This window comes from Mus caroli, chromosome X (assembly GCF_900094665.2).
Source record: "Mus caroli chromosome X, CAROLI_EIJ_v1.1, whole genome shotgun sequence".
Lineage (NCBI taxonomy): Eukaryota > Metazoa > Chordata > Mammalia > Rodentia > Muridae > Mus > Mus caroli.
The window spans coordinates 100,124,492-100,147,984 of NC_034589.1; the positions used below are offsets into that span (position 1 = coordinate 100,124,492).

General features: G+C 39.9%; 1 protein-coding gene across 2 annotated transcripts in view; it reads left to right on the forward strand.

Moving 5' to 3' along the window:
• Atp7a (ATPase copper transporting alpha) overlaps window positions 1-23,493 on the forward strand; it is a 102,206-nt gene that overhangs the window by 71,905 nt on the left and 6,808 nt on the right. For both annotated transcript variants that reach the window (XM_021153344.2, XM_029473176.1), the window contains exons 11-20: window positions 1,007-1,098; window positions 2,344-2,471; window positions 2,817-2,971; window positions 3,182-3,316; window positions 7,338-7,532; window positions 9,409-9,591; window positions 11,324-11,540; window positions 17,801-17,947; window positions 20,946-21,088; window positions 22,872-23,075. In XM_021153344.2, coding sequence (XP_021009003.1) covers window positions 1,007-1,098; window positions 2,344-2,471; window positions 2,817-2,971; window positions 3,182-3,316; window positions 7,338-7,532; window positions 9,409-9,591; window positions 11,324-11,540; window positions 17,801-17,947; window positions 20,946-21,088; window positions 22,872-23,075 — 1,599 coding nt within the window. The remainder of the gene's footprint in view (window positions 1-1,006; window positions 1,099-2,343; window positions 2,472-2,816; window positions 2,972-3,181; window positions 3,317-7,337; window positions 7,533-9,408; window positions 9,592-11,323; window positions 11,541-17,800; window positions 17,948-20,945; window positions 21,089-22,871; window positions 23,076-23,493) is intronic.

Sequence of the window (23,493 nt, forward strand, 5' to 3'; positions counted from 1 at the left end):
CTGGAACTCACTTTGTAGACCAGGCTGGCCTTGAACTCAGAAATCTGCCTGCCTCTGCCTCCCAAGTGCTGGGATTAGAGGCGTGTGCCACCACGCCTGGCCCATGGTACTTTGTGAGAACCGTTGAGAAGTACTTATTAGTCATATCATATTGTTATTTGAGATTTGACTTAACCATGTGGCTTAAAACAGTGGTGTCAAAGTTTACTCATGTTTCCATGCTGTGATGAAGGTCAGCTTCTTCCTGTTCCATGTAACTTTATGTTTAACTGAGTTAAAAGTATAATCTATGCTTCTCAGTACCATAAGTGTTTTACAGTTTTTCCCTAACTACAGTCTAGACAGTCACTTGCTAGTTCTGTCACGTGTGTCTTCATTTTTACTAAACCATTCTAGCTTTCTTAATTGTTTTTTTTCCAATTTTTTGTTCTTGACAATACTACACTGACCATATTCATGCCTAACACTCATTCTTCCCTCTGAGCTGAGTACCTTAGGAGTGATTAGAAAGAATATGATTTATAATGGTTGTCTCAAAGAGCATAATCTTCCCATGGTCTCATGCTCTTAGCTGGGGGAAATTTGGCCAGTTAGGGTCTGTCAGCAAAGTAGGTTTTACTACAATGTCCTCACTATAGCGTCTTCTCTAAATCCTTGCTAAGTTGGCAGATGGTAACTAGAATGCAAAGGGGCTCTGGTTTGAGTTTCTTCTGTGAGTAGTCTGGAAAAACTACCTATACATGGAGTGTTTATAATTCTTCTTGAGTAATCTACTTATTCAAGTACTTTGTTCATGTATACATTAGATTCCTGGTATTTTCTATTAAATTGTATTTCTTTATAAATTATAACTCGTACTTTTAAAATTATAGTTTTGATATTCCAATGTCAATTTCTCTGATCAAATGTTTTTCTTAAGCTAATGTTTGAGCAAATGTTAAAAGATTTTATCTTTATGTTTAAACACTTTCTTTCTTCAGCACTGTTGTTGTGTTTTAATCTATAGGGCAAAACCTCTGAGGCTCTTGCAAAGCTAATTTCATTACAAGCAACTGAAGCCACTATTGTAACTCTGAACTCTGAAAATCTCCTCCTGAGGTACTTATCTTCATTTGCGTTTGTAATTTGTTTTAAACATTCTGTTATTGATTTTATTGTGGTGAGTACACATATGTTATGGCACATGTGTGGAGGTCATAGGATAGCTTGTGGGAGTTTTCTCTTCCTACCATGTGTGCCCTACTGATGGCACTGAGGTTGTTAGGTTTGGCAGCAAGCTACCTTATGTGCTGAACCAGCTTACTGGCCCTCTTTTATGGACATATTTTGAGATGTATCTAGAAGTAAGGAATGTCATAATGCCACATAATCTGGCTCTCAGATTTAATGATGCTTTACTTCATCTGTCTGTTTCATCTTTCTTTATTGCAGTAGGAAATAAATCCCAGGCATGTAGTTTCTGTGGAACATTCTCTACAGGATTTCTTTATAGAAGGATGTATTCAGCTGGATGGTCGTGGCATATGCCTTTAATCCCAGCACATGGTAGACAGAGGCAGGTGGATTTCTGTGAGTTTAAGGCCAGTCTGGCCTATACACAGTGAGTTCTAGGACAGCCAAAGCTACACAAAGAAACTCTGTCTTGAGACCAACACCCCCAAAAGGACATATTCAAGCCATGTATAATCCTAACAAGCCATACCTGTAATCCTAACACTCCAGAAGCTGAAGCGGGGGGATCATGGATTTGAGAATAACCTGGGCCAATCTCTTACTTTACCTATCTTTTGACACAAGGTCTTGCTTTGGGGCTCTGTCTTCAGGATTTTTCTGGTGTCAGGAAACAATCTGAAGCCCTTAAGTATACCAGAAAAGTGCTTGGCCACTGAGTGCTTACTTATTTTAACCCTTAGTGATACCTCCTTTGACTAAAGGAAGAAGAAAGGAAAGAATGAAGGAGCTATTCTAATTTAAAAGAAATATAAGATAGCTGATATTGAAATTTATATATAGCTAGTTAGGGTCTCATGTAATATAGGCTGACCTTGAACTCATAATCCTTCTGCCTCTACTTGCCAAGTATTGGGATTACTGGTGTTTGCTATCATGCCTGACTGTGGCACTATTTTTTGAATAAATATTTAGAGTGCTTGCTTTGGGCCAAGAATTTTTTCATTACCACCAGTGAGCAAAGTTAATGTAGGTGTTGCTAGCCTAGATGTTGGATCCCGGTTCTGTTCGTAGTAATTACAGAGCCATAAGCTTGACATGGTCTCCAAATCTTGTGTGTGGAGGGTAGAATAAGCAGATGCCATGATGCTTTTTATGTTAACTCATATGCAGTGAAGAACAAGTGGATGTGGAACTTGTACAACGTGGAGATATCATTAAGGTTGTTCCAGGAGGCAAATTTCCAGTGGATGGCCGTGTTATTGAAGGACATTCTATGGTAGACGAGTCCCTCATCACAGGTATGCTCTGTCAGAGAATCATGACATGAAAAGGGAAATAGATCAAAAGTGATAATGGAAGGTAGACACTAAAGGAGAACCAATAAATATGTAAATCATGAACAAAGAATATGAGGGTTTTTTTTTTTTTAAAGAATATGAGTTCTTTAGAGACTGCTTGTAGTTTCCTCTGCAATGTGGGAAGCTCTTCCAGGCTGTATAGCCCTGTGTTTTCTGAATGAGAAAAAAAAAAAAAAAAGGAAAAAGGGGAGGGTGACTTTACCTTTGCAAGTATCTAGATCCTAGTTTAAGAAGAATGTCCTTTCCAGGTATTTGTTGACAGTCTTTTCTTCTTACTTTCTTCAGGGGAGGCAATGCCTGTGGCTAAGAAACCTGGCAGCACGGTGATTGCAGGTTCCATTAACCAGAATGGATCTCTCCTCATCCGAGCAACACATGTGGGAGCAGATACAACCCTTTCTCAGATCGTCAAACTTGTGGAGGAGGCACAAACATCAAAGGTAACCTAGTTCCCTAGGAAAAGCAGACGATGTTCTTATTAAGCCCTTCTTGGATGAGTCTTGTGTATTTTCCTTTGATTAATTCTAGTTGCATTCCTGTAGTTTGTTAAGATAGTTCTGTCTGTGCTAACTACCAAATGTACTGTGTATTCAGTATTAGAGAAAAGACTTAAAGACACTCATCATCATCATTATTATTCTAAATTCTAGGCTCCTATCCAGCAGTTTGCAGACAAACTCAGTGGCTACTTTGTTCCTTTCATCGTCTTGGTTTCCATTGTTACCCTCTTGGTGTGGATTATAATTGGATTTCAAAATTTTGAAATTGTGGAAACCTACTTTCCCGTAAGTGACTCATAATAACTTTTGACTATGTGCAAAACGCTTTGTGAAACTTTTGTAGAGGTCATTAAGTAAAGCTCATTTTGAGGAGCTGGAGAACTGGCTCAGTGGTTGATAGTACACACTACTTTTGCAGAAGGCCTGAGTTACATTCCCAGCACCCACGTTGGACAAATAGCACCCACCTGTAACTCCAGCTACAGCAGAACTGGATGCTTCTGGCTTCTGCGAATGCCTGCACTCGTATTCACACCCCCACCCCACTCCCCCAAAAACTAAATGATTGTGAGCCAGATGCAATGGTGCATAACTTTAATTCTAGCACTCAGGTGGCAAAGGCAAGCAGATCTCTGTGAGTTTGGGGTCAACCTCTGTGAGTACCAGGCCAGTCAGGGATGAACAGTGAAACCTTGTCTAAAACAAACAAACTTTGTGAATTATCAGTATTGGACAAGAGTGTAGCTTAGTGGTAGAATGCTGCCCAACATTTTTTATCTCTGAGTTTATCCTCAGTATCAAAAAGAAGGAGGGAGGGAAGAAGGGAAGAAAGGAAAAAAGGAAATGAAGAAGAGAAAGGGGAAAAAGACAAAAGTAAAAAGAAGAAATTCCACGTATTACAGTACCTATGTCCTGCTTTGGGAATATAGTTTCAGAATCCCAGTACATGTCAGAAACCACAGATAGCACCTGTCTTAGCTATTTATGGTTGCTGTGAAGAGACACTGTGGCCATGGCAACTCTCATAAAGACAAACATTTCATTGGGTCTGGCTTACACTTCAGAGGTTCAGTCCATTGTAATCATGTTGTGAAGCAGGGCAGCATGCAGCCAGAGGTGATGCTGCAGGAGCCGAGAGTTCTACATCTTGATTCACAGACAGCAGAAGGAGACTGTCCTCCACATCGGGCATACCTTGAGCATATACATATGACCTTAACGTCCATCTCCACAGTGACACACTTCCTCCAACAAGGCCACGTCTTCTAATAGTGCCACTCCCTTATGGGCCAGGCATTAAAACACATGAGTTTATGGGGGCCACACCTTTTCAAACCACCACAGCACCTAACATTGTATTTGCCATCGTTGTCCCCAATACGGACATTTGTACACAGATTGCCTACCTTTGCTCTCTTAACTAAGCACTGTCATGCACTGTGCTTATAACCTGTGCAGTTTTGAGGTATAACAGCGAAACCAGCACAACTTTCTGTTTCGTTCTTTTCATTTTTAGGAATAGAAAATTTATAGATCTTAGTAAGCTTAGCACATGATTTCTTTTTATGTCCTTATAGTCAAGAACGTTCACCTTTTCACTTAGAAGCATAGACAGCACCTCTCTGTCATATCTAAATTGTCATCCTCACACTCTTACATTTTGGGAACACAGTTTAATAAAACAGGGGTTCTGGACAAGTGCTGCAATATTTCAGTAGCTATTCAATAGCTAGGAGAAAGATATTGGTTTTCTAATGCGTTGCTAAAGGCAGATAGTATGTACAGCGTTAGTGTGTTGTTCAGATAGGACAGAATAGTATTTCAGTGTGCTTGTTAGAATGGTATGTAATTTCAATTTATTTTTTAGGTTTTTTGAGAGAGACTTTCACCATAGCCCTTGACTGACCTAGATTTCTCTTAGTAGACCAATGTAGGTTTGAATTTCTGCCTGTCTCTGTATCCCGAGTGCTGGAACTAAAGGTGTAGGCCAATATGCTTAGCTTGCAGTGACATTTTAATAATGCTCATTTTATATAACTTGTTCTGAAGGCTGAATAAGATAACATACATTTATGATATATGTCAGAGTCTCGCCTTGAACTTCTTGTGTTGCCAGGGATAACCTTAAACTCCTGGTTCTCCTGCCTCTACCTCTCAAGTGTTAGGATTACAGGTGTGTATCATCACATCTGGCTAAGAGAATGTCGTAAAAAATACATTTTAATCAATCAATCAATCAATCAATTTATTTATTTATTATTTTGTCTGTGTGTATATCTATACACAGTGTGTGACTAGTCCCTGTGGAGGCCAGAATGTTGTATTGGATTCCTTGGAACTGTAGTTGCACATGGCTAGGAGCCATCATGTGTGTGCTGGGAATCTGCTTCAACATGTGCATGCTGGGGCCTTGGGAAGAACAGCCAGCACTCTTAACTGTTCAGCCATTTCTTCAGCCCCCAATGAATACCTTATAATTAATGTTTATTTTAAAGCTATATAGTATCAGTGCCTACTTACTAAGGTCTCGGATGCTTTCTAAGTATGGAGATCTGTGATGTCCCTCACTTTATTATTTTTTTATTTATTTTAATTTTTATTTTATTTTACTTTATTTTATTTGGTTTTTTGAGACAGGGTTTCTCTGTGTAGAACTAGCTGTCCTGGAACTCACTCTGTAGACCAGGCTGGCCTCGAACTCACAAATCCGCCTGCCTCTGCCTCCGAGTGCTGGGATTAAAGGCATGTGCCACCACCGCCTGGCTTCACTTTATTATTTTAATTCAACAGTCTTTAGTGAAAGTGTCCATGAGATTCCTCTACTGTAAATTCTCAGTTGTTGCTTCCTTTCTCCCTTCATACTTGTTGAGAGTTGGCTTTCCTTTCCAGGATGGTTTTTGTAGTCTCTGTCTAGCTTTAGCCTGGCAGTAACCACATGGACGGACAGTTGTGCCATTAGCTTTTTCTCGCTGCATTCATTCAATGGAGATGACAAATTTCTTTCCTGTACAGTTGGACCACTTTGCCAATCTGCTGGGCTCTGTAGTGTCCTCAGAGCACAAACTTCACCATCTGTGCTTCTACACTCTTTGAAAAGAGAAGAAAACATGATCTTCCTTGAAGTGTGGGAAGGTGCATTGAAATACTGTTTGCTGTTCTTGATTTGAAGTCACAAAGGGATTGAACTTCATTTTGGTAGATCCAGTGATCCCTCACTTTAGATATATAAACTTATATATAAACTTTAACTCAGCTTCTCTTTTTGTAAGGGGAGACATAGGGATAATAATGCCTAAGTTAAAAGATTTAAATTCACAGAGGTGAGAGCACACAACATATGTGAAAACATTTGTATATGACCTATACAAAACTCTATGCCTAGATATTTATGAAATTCCCTTCTAACTTTATCTTTTAAAATATTTTAAAGACTTATCTCTATACATAAGTGTGTGTATGTGTGTGTGGAACTAGACTGGGAGAGTGTATCGGATCCCTTGAAGCTGTAGTTAAAGACAGGTGTGAGTTGCAGATGTGGGTTCTGAGGACTGAACTTGGGTTTTCTGTAAGAGGTGTAAGTTCTCCCAACCACTGAGCAGTCTCATTAGCCTCTTTTAACTTTTTATCTTTATTTCACTTTCTCTCTCTCTCTCTCTCTCTCTCTCTCTCTCTCTCTCTCTCTCTCTCTGTGTGTGTGTGTGAATGAATTCTGGAACATGTGCACCACTGAGCATGTGTGGAGGACAGAAGACAACTTCCAAGAGTTTGTTTTGTTTCCACTGTGATCTCGTGGAATTGGAAAGAGGTTGTAAGGTTGCACAGCAAGCACTTTTTTCTGCTGAGCCATCTTGCTCACTCTAACCTTTGTTCTTTAAAGTGAATATTTAAGTTATTGTCTTTAAAATTTTGTATGGACGTCCAATCTATGACTTCAGCATCAGAGAATCAGAATGTGTTCAGGAACAAACTTATTGAAAATTATGTCTTATGTTATTCTTGAAAGTTGCTAATAGTTCTTCTAGATATGGAAAAATTATGGAGTTCTGTGTTCTTTATTTTTCTTCATAGTTAGTAACTCCAAAATCATAAATAGAACTTATTAGCCAATTCTGCCCCCCCCCCCCAATTTTTCATGTTTATAAGTGAAAAAATGTTTATCATTAGTAACTAAAGTGTATGTAAGTAGCCAGGTAGGATACGTGACTTCGACACAGGCTTTATTTAAACAGGGTTGAGCAGTGTTTCTTTTGTTCTGAACAACTCTACCTGTAAATGAATAACCGAAGTCCATGTCTTTCTTCTAAAGGGCTATAATAGAAGCATCTCCCGAACAGAAACCATAATACGCTTTGCTTTCCAAGCCTCTATCACGGTTCTGTGTATCGCATGTCCCTGTTCACTGGGACTAGCCACTCCAACTGCTGTGATGGTGGGCACAGGAGTAGGTGCTCAGAATGGCATACTTATCAAAGGTGGGGAGCCACTGGAAATGGCTCATAAGGTAAGAGTCCTCAGGACTAAAAATTGCACTATCAAACATGCAGTCACACCCTATTGAGAAATGGGGTTCAAAGTTTTTTTTGGCTGTGGTTCTTAGGCTGAGCCTGTTCTGGGGCTACCCTGAGGATTGAGGTAGGAAAGCTGTGATGTTGGTTCTTCTTCAGATTTGCCTTGGTTACTTCAGCACTCTAATACCACTCACTCAGCCATTCCCTCAGAGTAGTCCATGAATGGAGAGCCACTGTAGTTCCAACCCTTCTCTGATTACCCACATCTCCAGCACTTGCCTGGGAAAAGTTGCCAGGGCCTCCCGCGCTTCTGACATGTTTGTGTCTGACTCCACATTGTGGGAGTTGCACCTGCCATGGCAGTGCCTTTGCTGCCACCAGCTGGCAGTTTGCACTGTGACTTCAGCCGCAATTAAGGCTACTTCAATTAAAGCTGTGCTCCCAATAATACAATCTCATTATAAGGATTTAAAATATATACAGGTACATGGAGGATACAAAGTACATAGCTTAGAACAAATCTGGAACCTAGAATAGCTAGCAAATAAATATAGGCTAGAATTTTTTAAATGTGGATGAGTGTATTGGCTGCATGTATGTCCATGTACCACATGCATACAGAGGCCAGAAGATGCTATTGAACCCTCCCCCCCCCCCTTGGGACTGGAATAATCAAGAGTTGTGAGCTGCCACGTGGGTGTTGGGAACCAAACCTGGGTCCTCTGGAAGAGCAGTCAGTGTTTTTAACCATTGAGCTATCTCTCCAGCCCTAAGGAATTTTTTAAAGGTTAGTTTTTATTTTTACTCATGTGTGCACACTTTGATGTGTATATTCCCATGTTTATGGGTTCCTGTGGAGGCCAGAAGGGTGTGTCAGATCCCCTAGAGCTAGAGTTATAGGTTGTTGTGACCTGCCCAATACTGGTGCTAGGAACTGAACTGGGGCCCTCTGCAAGAACACAAAGTGCTTTAAAGCACCGAGTCTCCAGTCCCCACGGTACTAGTTCTTATAGGAAAAAAAATGGCATAACTTCAAACCTAAAAAAGTATTGCCTTTTCTGCAGCTGTTGGGTACCTATCCTAAGACCAAGGACACTCCCTTATGTGACCACAGTACATTTATCAAAATCAAGAAATTAATATTGACATAATGCTGTTATCTAATCTGTAATTTCCTGTTCTGCTTTCCTCCCTTGTTTCCATGATACCCGTTACAGCAGTTTTTCTCTTGTCCAGATGATGGCTTTGAGTGTTATTCCTATCTTTATATCAGTTCATTGGGCTGTTCAGTCTCCAAGGTTCTCATTCTGAGTTTATAGTGAGGTGAACATGGTCTCTAACTCCAGATTTTCCCCTTCTCCTATGTAGGCTGACTTTCTCGAGCTGCTTCTCTGAGCTTCCTCTTAACAGCCCGAGTTCTTAACCAAGACCTAGCCAAGTCAAGCAACCCAGCTGGCATTCCATACAACCTATCATTTACATTTTCTCTTACAGTCATCTGCTTGCCACCCAGATTTCTCCAATAGATCTCTAATTCATTAGTATTGAAAACCTTTGTGTTTCCCCTAGAGATGCCAGTGACATTCTCTTAATTACCTATTAACAGCCAACCCATAACTTACAGCTCTAGTTGTTTAACACAGATTCACAGACATTTAACAGGATTAAAACTCAACTGTGGGGTAAGGAAATTAGTTGCTACAAGAGTATTTTTTAATATGCCTTTTGTTCATCCAGAGATGATCAGTTGTGAAGCCAAAGTCCAGTTTATTAAGAAATGAAATATCTGTCTGTTAAAAATAAACCTGTTTCTTATTTCTGGGAAGAAGATGTTACATGGATGCATCCTGTTTTTTAACTGTTCTCTAGGTAAAGGTAGTGGTATTTGATAAGACTGGAACCATCACCCATGGAACCCCAGTAGTGAATCAAGTAAAGGTTCTCGTGGAAAGTAACAAGATATCACGCAATAAGATCCTGGCCATTGTGGGGACTGCAGAAAGTAACAGTGAACATCCTTTAGGAGCAGCTGTAACCAAATATTGCAAAAAGGTACAATTTTATCTTTCATATTTATGTTACCATGTCATGTAGGAATGATAACAGACCTAATCTGGGCTGGCCTTTGAATATATTTTATGTATATAATTAGTATGAGGCTAAAGAGAATTATATTTTCCTATTTAATTGAATGGATTGGGGCAGGGACTGTAGCTGGATTGGTAGAATGCTTGCCTAGATGCTAGGGGCCCAGGTTTTGATCCCTGATACCAATAAAGTAAGCATGTTTAATCCCAGCGCTCAGGAAGCAGAGGCAGGCAGATCTCGAAGTTCAAGGCCAGCCTGGTCTACAGAGTTCCAGGACAGCCAGGGCTACACAGAGAATCTCTGTCTTGAAAAACAAACAAAAAATTTCATGGTCATCTTCATTACATAGTGAACTTGATCCCAGCCTAGATTATGTAAAACCTTGTCTCAAACTTGTATACTGCTTTGATCATATAGCAACTGTAAAGATAAAAAAGAAAGTAATTCTGATCTTATCACACAGTAACCCGTTTGACATAAAATGTTAAAATAGAAGTAATATGTATATTGATAGCATAACTTAGGTCATAAAAATGGAACCCTTACCCCTTTCCCCCAACATAATTCCTCAGTCCAAAATTTAATAATTGGTATCTGTGACTTAAACTCTCAGCTAAAAAAACCAATTCTCCCTGCCTCCTAATATTAAAGGGACAGTATGTGTTTTCCATTCAGGAATCTCCAATTAATTTTTAAAAGTGAGTTCTTGCCCAGTGGTTGAGACATCTTTATTGATTTTTTTTTAATTTATAAAGTTTAATAAACAATTTCTGATATGTTCAGAAATGTATGTTAATGTTATTTATGTAATTGTGTAAAGATTTAGTTTAGTTTAGTTATTAATGTGTTTTTCTCTGTGTGTGTATGCACACCTGAAGTGGATATTGGATACCTTGAAGATGAAGTTACATTTCTGAGCTGCCTAATGCGGGTGTTGAGACCCAAATTCTAGTCCTCTGATGGAGTCATATGTACTCTTAACTACTGAGCCATTTCTTCAGCAAAACCTCATTCTTTTAAGAGCAAAGATTTTCCTATGTTGTCCAGGCTGGTCTAAGTTCCTGGGCGTAAGTGCTGTTTCTACCTCAGTTTCCACACGGCTGGGTCTATAGGCATGTGTCATTGCACCTAGCTTATGATACTTTTTTTGTTGCTTTTGAGACAGAGTCTCATTACATAGCCAGGGCTGGTCTGGAACTTGCTTTATAGCCAGGTAAACCCTGAACTTACAGACCTGTGCAGATTTCCATCTTTTAAGAGCCAGGGTTCTAGGTGTATGCCATCATGCCCACCTGCATTTATCATTCAAAACTTTACATAGAAAACCATACAGTGACCTTGCTTTTTATTTTATTAGATGAATTTTCCCTATCAGGAAATTCAAGCCTACCCCATTGTTTTGTATTTGGTTCTGTGAGTGGGGTTTTGTTTTCAGTACACACTGAGCATGCTTGCCAGTTTCTCCAGTCTGTCTTTATGTTAAACATCAGTGAAGTTGTTAGATCATCAGAGGCTCACAGTTTCATTTTTCATGACCATTACTAACATTTATACAAATGGTTTTATCAGTTTGTGCCTGCACCCAAAATTTGGAGTGCCTGTCTTCTTTCATTCTTCTAACACTGTTCTAATTAAAAATCCTATACCATTTGTTTGTTTGTTTGTTTATTTAGTGTGCTGTGTTTCTGTTTGTTAGGAGCTGGACACTGAAACCCTGGGTACCTGTACAGATTTCCAGGTTGTACCAGGCTGTGGTATTAGCTGTAAAGTCACCAATATTGAAGGTTTGCTACATAAGAGTAACTTGAAGATAGAAGAAAATAACATTAAAAATGCATCCCTGGTTCAAATTGATGCCATTAATGAACAGTCATCAACTTCATCTTCTATGATTATTGATGCTCATCTCTCAAGTAAGTTGATTTCTTTGTAGTAGTTTATAGATTTCTCTTTTAGATTTTTCTTTTTTCTTATTTTTCTTTTTTTAATTGAAAATCGATCCTTCTCTCTTACAATGCATCCTGACCACAGTTTCTCCTCCCTTCACTTCTCCCAGCCACTCCGCCTCCTTTTTCCCCAGATCCATTCACCCTCCATCTCCAACCAGAAAATAGCAAGAGACAACATCCAAGCATGGCAGAACAAAATAGAGTAAGACAAAGCAAAAGCCCTCATACCAAAGCTCACAAGGCAACCTAGCAGGAGGAAAGGAGCTCCAAGAACAGGGAAAAGAGTATGAGACACATCCATTCTTACAGTTAGCAGTCTCACCCCATGCTTGCTGCTTCAGTGCCTGTGAGCCCCATGTGCATCCTGCTTAGTTGATTCAGTGGGCCGTGTTCTCCTGGTGTCCTCCATCCCCCTCTGAGTCCTACAATATTTGCACCCCCGCTTCTGTAGAATTCTCCAAATTCTGATGGGAGAGACCCAATGGAGACCTCTAATTTAGACCCTCCGCATAATGAGTGTCGGGCTGTGGGTCTCTGCATCGACTCCCATCTGCTGCCAGAGGAAACCTCTCTGATGACCACTGGACAAGGCACCAATCTATGAGGATAGCAGAAATCATTAAGAAGAATTTCATTGATTTTTTTGACCAGTCATGTTTGATTCCACCCTATGTCCCTGGACTATCTAGTCTCTGGATCCTGACCATCCAACCAGGGTCAGAAATGAACTCTGTCTCATGGCATGGGCCCCAAGCGAAATCAGACATTAGTTGGCTACTCCCGAAAGTTCTAAATCACCATTGCATTACCATTTTATGGAGGCAGGACAGAATGTAGACCAAAAGGTTTGTGTCTGGGTGTGAGTCCACATTTTTCTTTGATTAGCCTGCAGAGTATGTGTAAGGTTCCACACAGGCACCAACTTGACCTTTACGTGTTCAATGAGCTGTGCAGATGTAGTCGTTGGCAATGGGGCCCTGCTGTTAATTTGTAGAGAGCAAACTTCTGTCCTAGTATCAGGCTGGCTTGTTTGGACAAGCTTGTGGAGACAGGACTCCCTTGGCCAAATACTCACCAAATATAACTTAGTCCCACCACTGGAAGCCTTGCCTGGCTATTAGAGATGGCCAGTTCAGAGTCTGTATTCCTCATTGCTTAGGAGTCCTTACTAGGATTACTCTCATAGATTCCAGGAGGAAGTTTCCACTGCACTAAGTTTCCACACTGCCCCCAACTGCTCCTCAGCTCCATCCCATCTCCCAATACTACCCAATCCCTCCCATTCCCTTCCCCACCTGCCTCATTCTACCCACAAAATCCATTCTATTTCTCCTTCCCAGGGAGATCCACCTTCAACCCCTCCTCTTCACCTAACCTCCCTGGGGTCTGTGAGTTGTAGATTAATTATCATTTACTTAACAACTAATATCTACTTATAAGTGAACACATACCATGCGTGACTTTCTGTGTTTGGGTTACCTCAGGATGTTATTTTCTAGTTCCATCCATTTGCCTGCAATTTTCAGGATGTCCTTGTTTTTAATAACTGAATAGTATTCCATTGTGTAAATGTGCCACATTTTCTTTATCCATTCTTCAGTTGAGGGTCATCTGGGTTCTTTCCAGGTTCTGGCTATTATAAATAAGGCTGCTATGAACATAATGGAGCTTGTGTCCTTATTACATGTTGGTGCATACTCTGGGTATATGGCCAGGAGTGGTATAGCTGGGTCTTCAAGTAGAACTATTTCCAGTGTTCTGAGGAACCACCAGATTGATTTCCATAGTGGTTGTACAAGTTTGCACTCTGACCAGCAATGGAGGATCCTTGAGTCTCGTGGAGAGTTCTACAATCTGCATATTGTCCAGTTGTGGATCTCTGTGTTCATTTCCATCTTCTTCAAAAAGAAGCTTCTCTGATGAGGGCTGAGTGAGGTGCTGGTCTATGGGTATCATAGTATACTATTAGAAGTCATTTTATTCCTATTTCCTTTAACGAAATAATAGCATTAGGTTTTAGCCTAGATCCATTCTAGTCTCAGGGTCTTGGTTACTTAATAGTACTGGGTAAGGGTTCTATCTCATGGGCATAGCATGTGTGCCACTCTTGTACCAGTATGTCTTAAAGGCAGGCCATTGTTGTAGGTTGCAGGGTTTGCAGTTGAGTGGTGATAATTGATGGTCACCTATCTCCTCTAGTGGAATGCAGGAATGCAGAGTACCTTTCAGTACCCTGAACTCTATCTAGAGTCAGTAGGAGTGAAGCTTCTAGTTAGGCACCAGCTCGACTTTTCCATGTTCTGTGATATAAGTATTGACTTCAGCAATAGGTCCTGACAAGTAGAGAGCACCAAATAACATCGGCAGTAGCCTGTGGTGATTTGTTTGTTTGTTTTGATTTTTGAGGGTTTGTTTGTTTGTTTGTTTTGAAGGTATTCCTTTTTTGGTACCCCTTTGTGGTCTGCCATTTTCTACTCATTATTTCATTTCCTATTCTCTCCATGCAGTACCCTCACTGTAAATAGCATCTACCCTGTTTATCTTTCTAGACTTGTCTTTATGGTTGGCACTTCAACATGTGCTGATCGAAATACTTACTCATCTTAAATTATACTTGTACTTCATTTCTATTATATTAGACATACTACAAAATAATTATTTCCTGACCATTCGTACTTCTCTGTGACTTTTTGTCTATGGATGTCATTTTAAGTAACTGACATATAGAAAAATTACTCGACAGGAACATCTACTGTGTGTTGTGGACCATTAACAACACTAAAAAGAATCATTAGTGAGGACAGAGGTGTACACCTCTCAAAGCCTCTCCTCTGCTTAGCATATGTGAGGCTCTGGGTTGGATCTCCAGCACCACTGAGGAAGAAGCTAGGACCAAAGAAAGAGACTGAGTTAGTAGGCTATTGTCACTACCCTGGCAAAACATAACAATGGCTCAGGCTCGTGTGATAACAGTACAGTTTGTAAGAAGTCAAATTCCAGGTGTGTCTTGAAGAGCAAGCTGAAAGATTTAACTACCAATTAGATATATAGAATATGAGTTAAATAAGAGTTAAGGGGTTGGAGAGATGGCTCACCAATTAAGAACATTGCCTGTGTGCTGGAGAGATGGCTCAGCGGTTAAGAGCACTGACTGCTCTTCCGAAGATCCTGAGTTCAATTCCCGGCAACCACATGATGGCTCACAACCATCCGTAATGAGATGTGATGCCGTCTTCTGGAGTGTCTGAAGACAGCTAAAGTGTACTTACATATAATAAATAAATTAAAAAAAAAAAGAACATTGGCTGTTCTTCCAGAGGACAAATTTCAATTCCACGCACCCACACGGCAGCTCACAACTGGCTTGTAACTCCAGTACCAGGGGATACAGTGTTTTCTTCTGACCTCCCACGGGCACCATATGACATGGTACACAGACATACATGCAGGCAAAATACCTATCCACATACGAACCAGTTTTGAAAAATTAAAACAGAAGAGTCAAATCATGCCAAAGTTAGTGGCCCATCTTTTAGATAGATGGAGTTACCATTAAATAGGATACGGAAGACAAAAAGAACAATATTGGAGACAAGATCAGGCATCCAGTTTTATAGAAGTTACATTCTGTACCAGGGTGCCTGTTCGCTAAGTAGAAATATCATAAAAATGGAATTATTAGGTAGGCAGTTGTCTCCAGGGGCCTGAAGATCCAGGAGATTGAATTAGAAATACAGAATTGAGAGTCATTTGCTTTGTAGATCTGTGGTATCAAATACAGTAATTATAAGTTAGTTACATGTGATTGTTTAACTTTTGATTTAATCAAACTTAGTTTAATGTAAAGTCCAGCTCTTTAATTATATTTGCCCTCAATAGCCACATGTGTTGGCTAGTGGCTATAGAATTAAACAGAATAGGTGTAGAACATTTCCATTATTGCTGGAACAACTGTTCCAACATCACTAGTTTACTAAAGATCACTGAAACACTGTGGGAATAGTTCATTAGAATAGTAGAGACTAAAGCTTTACTAGACTGGGTTCATAAGAGAATAGGAAGAGGTGAGTTAGAAACAGTTTGTAGGGGAAGTGCTCTTGAGCAGTTCTGCTGTGCATGGAAGCAGAGGTATGACAGCTAGACCAGTGGTACGAAAGGGTTCTTCTGTTTTTAAAGATAGGACAATATGCAGCAGAGATGGCAGAAAGTGATTATTCAGGAAGGAGAGAAAAAAAGTAGGCAAAGAAGGGTAACCTTAGCATACAGGTAGAGACTGGCCTTCAGCAGGCTCAGGCTCTGTTTATAACAGGGGAAACAAGTTGGGTTCACCTAGGAGGCACAGGAGCTGGGACAATTTAGCCATGACAAATTCTCTTATGATAGTATCATGGGTGAGAATGGGGGAGGAAAAGTTAGAGATTTCAAATGGTCATCCTGAAGAAATAGATTGAGTGCACTAGAGACATGCAGTCAAGCATCTGTCCAACAGAGGTAAGAGCTCACTTAAAATTAGTGTGTCGCACACCTTTAATCTCAGGACTCCGGAGGTAGAGACAGGTGGATCTCTGAGTTTGAGACCAGCCTGGTCTACAGTGTGAGTTCTAGGACAGCCAAGAATATACAGAAAAACCCTGTCTTAAAAAACCAAACCATATTTTCTGTATCCATTCCTCTGTTGAGGGGCATCTGGGTTCTTTCCAGCTTCTGGCTATTATAAATAAGGCTGCTATGAACATAGTGGAGCATGTGTCCTTCTTACCAGTTGGGACATCATGTCAGCTATTGGATGGATCACAGGGCTCCCAATGGAGAAGCTAGAGAAAGTACCCAAGGAGCTAAAGGGATCTGCAATCCTATAGGTGGAACAACATGATGAACTAACCAGTACCCCGGAGCTCTTGACTCTAGCTGCATATGTATCAAAAGATGGCCTGGTCGGCCATCACTGGAAAGAGAGGCCCATTGGACTTGCAAACTTTATATGCCCCAATACAGGGGAATGCCAGGGCCAAAAGAATGGGAATGGGTGGGTAGGGAAGTGGGGGGGGGGGTATGGGGGACTTTTGGAATAGCATTGGAAATGTAATTGAGGAAAATACGTAATAAAAAAAAAAGAAAAAAAAAGAATTGGGAACAAAACACCCATGAAAGGACTTACAGAGACAAAGTTTGGAGCTGAGACAAAAGAATGGACCATCTAGAGACTGCCACACCTGGGGATCCATCCCATTATCAGCCTCCAAACGCTGATACCATTGCATGTGCCAGCAAGATTTTGCTGAAAGGACCCTGATTATAGCTGTCTCTTGTGAGGCTATGCCGGGGCCTAGCAAACACGGAAGTGGGTGCTCACAGTCAGCTATTGGATGGAACACAGGGCCCACAATGGAGAAGCAAGAGAAAGAAGGAACTAAAGTGGTCTGCAACCCTTTAGGTGGAACAACAATACGAACTAATAAGTAACCCCAGAGCTCGTGTCTCTAGGTGCATATGTAGCAGAAGATGGCCTCATCGGCCATCATTGAGAAGAGAGGCCTCTTGGTCTTGCAAACTTTATATGCCTCAGTACAGGGGAACGCCAGGGCCAAGAAGTGGGCGTGTGGATGGGTAGGAGAGTGTGGAGGGAGGGAGACTTTTGGGATAGCATTTGAAATGTAAATGAAGAAAATATCTAATAAAAAAATAGGGTTATTTGGTTCTAAAAAAAAAAAAAAGAAACCAAACCAGCCAAACAGAAATTAGTAGTTACGAGTTTAAAATGAGACATCAACACAATTGCATATTTACATGCAGCTCTAGACTTTCAGATTCTGATTTACAATTAGGATCTGAATCTTGGTGGAGGGTCCAAGATAAAACCTCAGTAAGGAGGGAATCTCTGAGCTGATAACATTCTTACCCCTCCCCCAATCCCTGGTCTTGCTGGAGATTGAATCTAGAGCCTCATTCATGCCACTGTGCTATATTCTTGGCCTTTGAACTGGCATGTCAACAGTGTGGTGGAATTTGTTATCTGGAGAGAAAGGTTAAGGACACTGAGTGTCCATAGCAACATAGGCTCAGAGGTATGGAAGAGCAGAACATATTCTGGAAAACTTTATCACTGTTAGGTTATATTCTACCAAAACTGTACTGTGACTGCAAAGTTAGGCAGGAAGAACTTGCCTCATGAGGTGGATTTAAAGGTTAAATAAACTTACTGAATGTTATTTCTGTACTTCTAGATGCTGTTAATACTCAGCAGTACAAAGTCCTCATTGGTAACCGGGAATGGATGATTAGAAATGGTCTTGTCATAAGTAATGATATAGATGAATCTATGATTGAACATGAAAGAAGAGGTCGGACTGCTGTCTTGGTGACAATCGATGGTAAAGTTTCTCTGAACTACACTGACACAATTGTGATCTCAGTCATCGTTTTATGTGTCTACAAGACTTAAACTATGAGGTTTATTTCAAAGAGGCTTGAATTCGAAGTTAAAGGATTAGAAACTATGATTGTTACGAATTAAGGGTCTTCTCATCAGCTGTTGTGGCACATGCACATGGAAACCTGAGAGAGGCAGATTGTGACCTTAAGGACTACAGAGGGAGACTATCTCATAAAACAAGTCAGCCAGGCATAGTGGTACATGCCTGTAATCCTAGCATTTAGGAGGTGGAAACAGGAGGACCAGCAGTTGAAGGCTCGGCTTTATAGTGAGTTCAAAGGTAACCTCTGCTACATGAGACCCTGTCTTAAAAAGACAAGACAAAAGCAAAACACTAAATTGGAAAAAAAAAAAAGATAAAACAACTTTAGGTTGGACCCTAAGTTTAATTCCTAGCATGACAAAAGGTGGGGGGAACCTTTAAAAATGTACCTTGTGGCATAGTGATTCACATCTTTTAATGTCAGCACTGGGAAGCAGTTAGGCAGAATTCTGTTAGTTCAAGGTTAGCCTGCGCTACATAGCAAGTTCCGGAACCCCCAAAGCTACATGCTGAGACATGTCTCAAAAAAGTTTTCTTGCATTTTTCACCTTTGTTCTTTTCTTCCCCTTGCTTGAAAGTTAATCATGGATTTAAACAAGATTAAATGGCAGTAGTTGAATAATAAGAGTAAAATAGCATTAATAATCTTACTGTTCTAATATAGCACAAGTTTTAATTTCATGTGTTCTACTGCTGGTTTGTTGGTATATTTATATATCTTTTATATATTTATAATGCTGCTGTTTTTACTTTCTTGCATTTGTGTATATGTGGTGTATGCATGCATATGTTTGGGTGTGTGAACATGTGTAAGGGTGCAAGTGCATGCACATGTAGGCCAGATATTGGATATCTTCCTTGATGGCTTTCAGCCTTATATATTGAGGCAAGGTCTTATGCTGAGTTTGGACTGTGTTTTCCCTAGTCAAGCCAGCCAGCTTATTCCAGTCACTCTTTGTCTCTCTCTTTGACATTACAGGCAGTCAGCCAAACTCACCCAGCTTTTTCCCTGGGTTCTAAAGATGCAAACGCTGGTCTCATGCTTCTGTGACAAGCATGTTACCTCTGAATCTTCTCCCCAGTCTTCTTTGTTTTTTGAGATGAAGTTCCATGTATCCCAAGATGTCCTTAAACTTGATATGTAGCCAAGAAAGCCCTTGAACTTCTGATCTTCTTTGTACTTTCCAAGTGCTGGGTTTGTAGTTGTGCACTAGCACACCTGGTTTATGTGTGCTGGTGACTGACACTACAGCCTTGTACATGCTCAGCACTCTACCAACTGAACTACATCTCCAGCCTTGTACCACTTCTCATATATACATTTTATATGTAAGATTTATGTCAATAAACTTGGATAAACACTTTAAATCTTATTTTGGGGGACTGCTGAAAAGCTAGTTTAGTGATTAAGAGTACTTAACTGTTCTTGAAGAGGATCAGAGCTTGTTCCTGAGGACCCATGTTAGGTGATTCAGAGCTGCCTGTAATCCTATCTCCAGAAGATCTGTCCCCCTCTTCTGGTGTCCTTGTGCATACTTGCATACAGACTAGACATCAACATATACATACAAATTAAATCTAAAAAAAAAAAAAAACCCTTTAAAACTCCTGTTGGGGATGTAGCTCCTCAGTAGACTACTTGGCTAGCATGCGTGAGGCCATGGGTTTCATATCTAGTGTAGGGAGAAAAAAAGGAAAAAAGCAAGTTCCTAAGTTAAAACTCTAGTTCCACACACAAAAATAACTAAGGTTTCTTATTCACATACTATTGTGTTGTGGTTTATTTTACTTGAGGAAATATTTTTCAATGTTATTATACAATTGCATTATATATTTATTTCTGCAGTTCTAGAGACAAAACACAGGACAGTATATTCTGGACATGCACTTTACAAATAAGGCTACACCCCATAATTCTAAAATATTATTTTAATCTTCATGCAGTATAACCATTCCCATGTTGTTGAAAATGTATTCTCTTTTTACTTGCTGTATCTATTGTGTGTATGTATGTATCTGTCTGCTTGTATATATCAGAGCACATATGTTCCACAGTACAGAGGTGAAGGTCAAAGGACAAGTATTAAGAATCCTTTCAACATATGGATCTTTAAGATCAAACTCAGGTTGTCAGGCAAGCCCCCTAATTCACTGAGCCATCCCTACTGGCATAATAGTGCAATAAACATACATAAAAGTTTTAGGTGTTCCCTATTTGTTAGAGTAAATTTCCAGTCTGATGATATTTACTCAACATTTGGAATCCTTGCAAGGTATGAGCTTAGTAACTTAATTTAGGGTATGAGAAAAAGCATAGAATAATATTTTCCTCCATTGTAGTGTGTGTGTGTGTACATGCACGCATACAGACACACACACACACACACACACACACACAGGCACGCACATGGTATCCAGAGAACAGTAGATGTCTTGCCTTGTTACTCTCTACCTTGGTCCCTTAAGGCAGGGCCCAGTATTAAGGTTTCAGAATTTGAGTCCTCATACAGCTTCCCCCTAATACAAAATACCAGTTTTATCCCTGTTTACCTGTTAGTTTTTCATGCTGTTTGCTTCTAAATCAGCTAAAATGTGTTTAATATCTGAGAGTGTATTTTTTAATGTTCAGTAACATCTTTCCATTTTCTTGCTACTACCTTCATTAAATATTCCTCCTTTATGAATTTTCCACAGCCAAATATGAAAGCTTATCACAGAACATGTGGTATAAAGTTTGTTCAAGATCAGAATGTTTTGAGTTAAACCAGCTCTCAACAGCTTAACAAAATTCATTTCTTTCTGAAATTTTATTCTCTTATTTATTCTGTTATTATTTATTCTCTTACTCTTCATTCACCGTATTGCAACTGTTTTTCTGCTGTTCCTGTGTTAGATGAGCTGTGTGGCTTGATTGCTATTGCTGATACTGTGAAACCTGAGGCGGAGTTGGCTGTACACATTCTGAAATCTATGGGTTTAGAAGTAGTTCTGATGACTGGAGACAACAGTAAAACTGCTCGGTCTATTGCTTCTCAGGTAAACTGCTATACTTAGTTATTGGGATAAGAACATGTGCTAGCATTTGACTCTTAAGAATGCCACATTACTTACTGTTTGCATTATAACCAAGGAGATATTTCTAACTGCTTAAAAACAATCAGGATGATATGGGACAAGGACCTTGTATGTCACTGATGTAAGTGAAAAGGTACTTGCTTTAGCTTGTAGGATATTTGACTGACATTGCTGCACACTGGTTTCTGTTGATGCTTCCTTTGAAATGATGCACAAGCCTTCACCATCCCCTACTGTAAACACTGCCACTGTATAAGGTTCCTCTTTGATATGTTTTGGATGCCACCAGTGAGACTCTTGTCTTTGACATACCTTTTTTCTTAAGCCTACATTTATTTAGCCTCCAATATTTTTCAATTAAAAAATAAAACAACTTAGAATGCCTTTTCTCCTAGTAGGTATGTATGTAGTGTGTATGTGTTTACATGCATGTGACATACATTGAACATAGATCAGAGGACAAACTTGTGGGAGTTGGTTCTCTTCTTTACTGTATAGATTCTAGGGACTAACTTTGGGCCATCAGGCTTGATGGTAAATATCTTTACCCACTGAGCCATCTTGATGGCCCCCTTTCTAGTAAATTACAGGACTATATGAGCATATTCTTACGTAAAAACATAAAAGTTGTAAAGAATTTGTAACATTTTCCACATTCCCCTGTATGCGAGTATGGAGTTCTGCTAATTCAGCACTAATTGGATCATTTTATAGTTTATTTAGTAGGATATGTATATGTGTGTGTATATACACATATATACATACATACACACACACACACACACATATATATATATACATACATATATATGTGTGTGTATATATATATACATACATACATATATATGTGTATATATATATATATATATGTATATATATATATATATACATGTGTATTTTTTCAGTGTTCCCCAGATCTTAGCATATAAAATTGTATCATTTCTTCTAGACTGCTGCATGGACTTCTATAGTACAGATGGATGATAATTTATGTTGCCATTTCCCTAGTGGTGGACATTTAGGTAGTTTTGAATTTTTCATTTTTTAAACAGGCAATAAAAAATGTTCTTGACATCTTTGGACACAAAAGAGTCTGTCCAGAGTACAGTTAAAAGTTAATTTTCTTCCAGAGCAGATGATGTGCACACTTTGACAAATTCTGTCCAATACAAACAGTGCAGAAGATTGTTCACTGGCTGGAGAGATAACTCGGCCCTTAAGAGAACTAGCTGCTCTTGAAGAGGACCCAGGTTTGGTTCCCAACATGCATACAGTAGCTCAAAACCGTCTTTAATTGCAGTTATTGGGCATCCAGCACCCACTTCTGGCCTCTCTAAGCACCAGGCACACATACAGTGTTGTCACATATACACAGGCAAAACATTCATAAGATAAAAATGAATAAGTCTTATAAAAAGGAAGAATGTCGGGCTGGAGAGATGGCTCATCACTTAAAAGCACTGGCGGCCCTTCAAGAGAACCCAGGTTCAATTCCTAGAATCCACATGGCAGCTTACAGCTCTCTGTAACTCCAATTCCAGGGGATCCTATACCCTCACATGGGCATACATGCAGCCAAAACTGTAATGCACATAAAATAAAAAAATAATTTTAAAATATAAAAAGAGGAATGCTTGTTTCTCTCCATTATCACTGGATTTTTTTTTCTTTTAAAATGCAAGTATTTGACAGGTTAAAAATGATGCACTTCCTGAAGTGGATTGAGTTGATTTTCTTCTCATAGGTTGGCATTACTAAGGTGTTTGCTGAAGTTCTACCTTCCCACAAAGTTGCTAAGGTGAAGCAGCTTCAAGAGGAGGGCAAACGTGTAGCAATGGTAGGAGATGGAATCAATGACTCTCCAGCTCTGGCAATGGCAAACGTTGGAATTGCCATAGGCACAGGCACAGATGTAGCCATTGAAGCAGCTGATGTGGTTTTGATAAGGGTAAGTCTCGGAGCTCCGCTGGTGCAGTGAGTTAGCGGGCAGTACTTACACACTAAGAGTAGGTAGGTCCTGTGGTCTGAGGTGTGAGGAGTGGCACATTGCCTGACATGGTTAGCGGTGATCCTGTAAACATACTATGTAGTGATCCTTCCTCGAGTCCCATGTCCCTAGCTATGAGGACACAGAGTTTGGAGCAGATGGATGGTTATTCTCACTACCTACATCCTGACTTTCCTGAGAATAACAAGCTTCTTTTCTTTTTCCTTTTTTTTTAAACAATTTTTTTGCTTGTTTTTTTGTTTTTCGAGACAGGGTTTCTCTGTAGAGCCCCGGCTGTCCTGGAACTCAGAAATCCGCCTGCCTCTGCCTCCTGAGTGCTGGGATTAAAGGCGTGCGCCACCACACCCAGCTCAGCAAT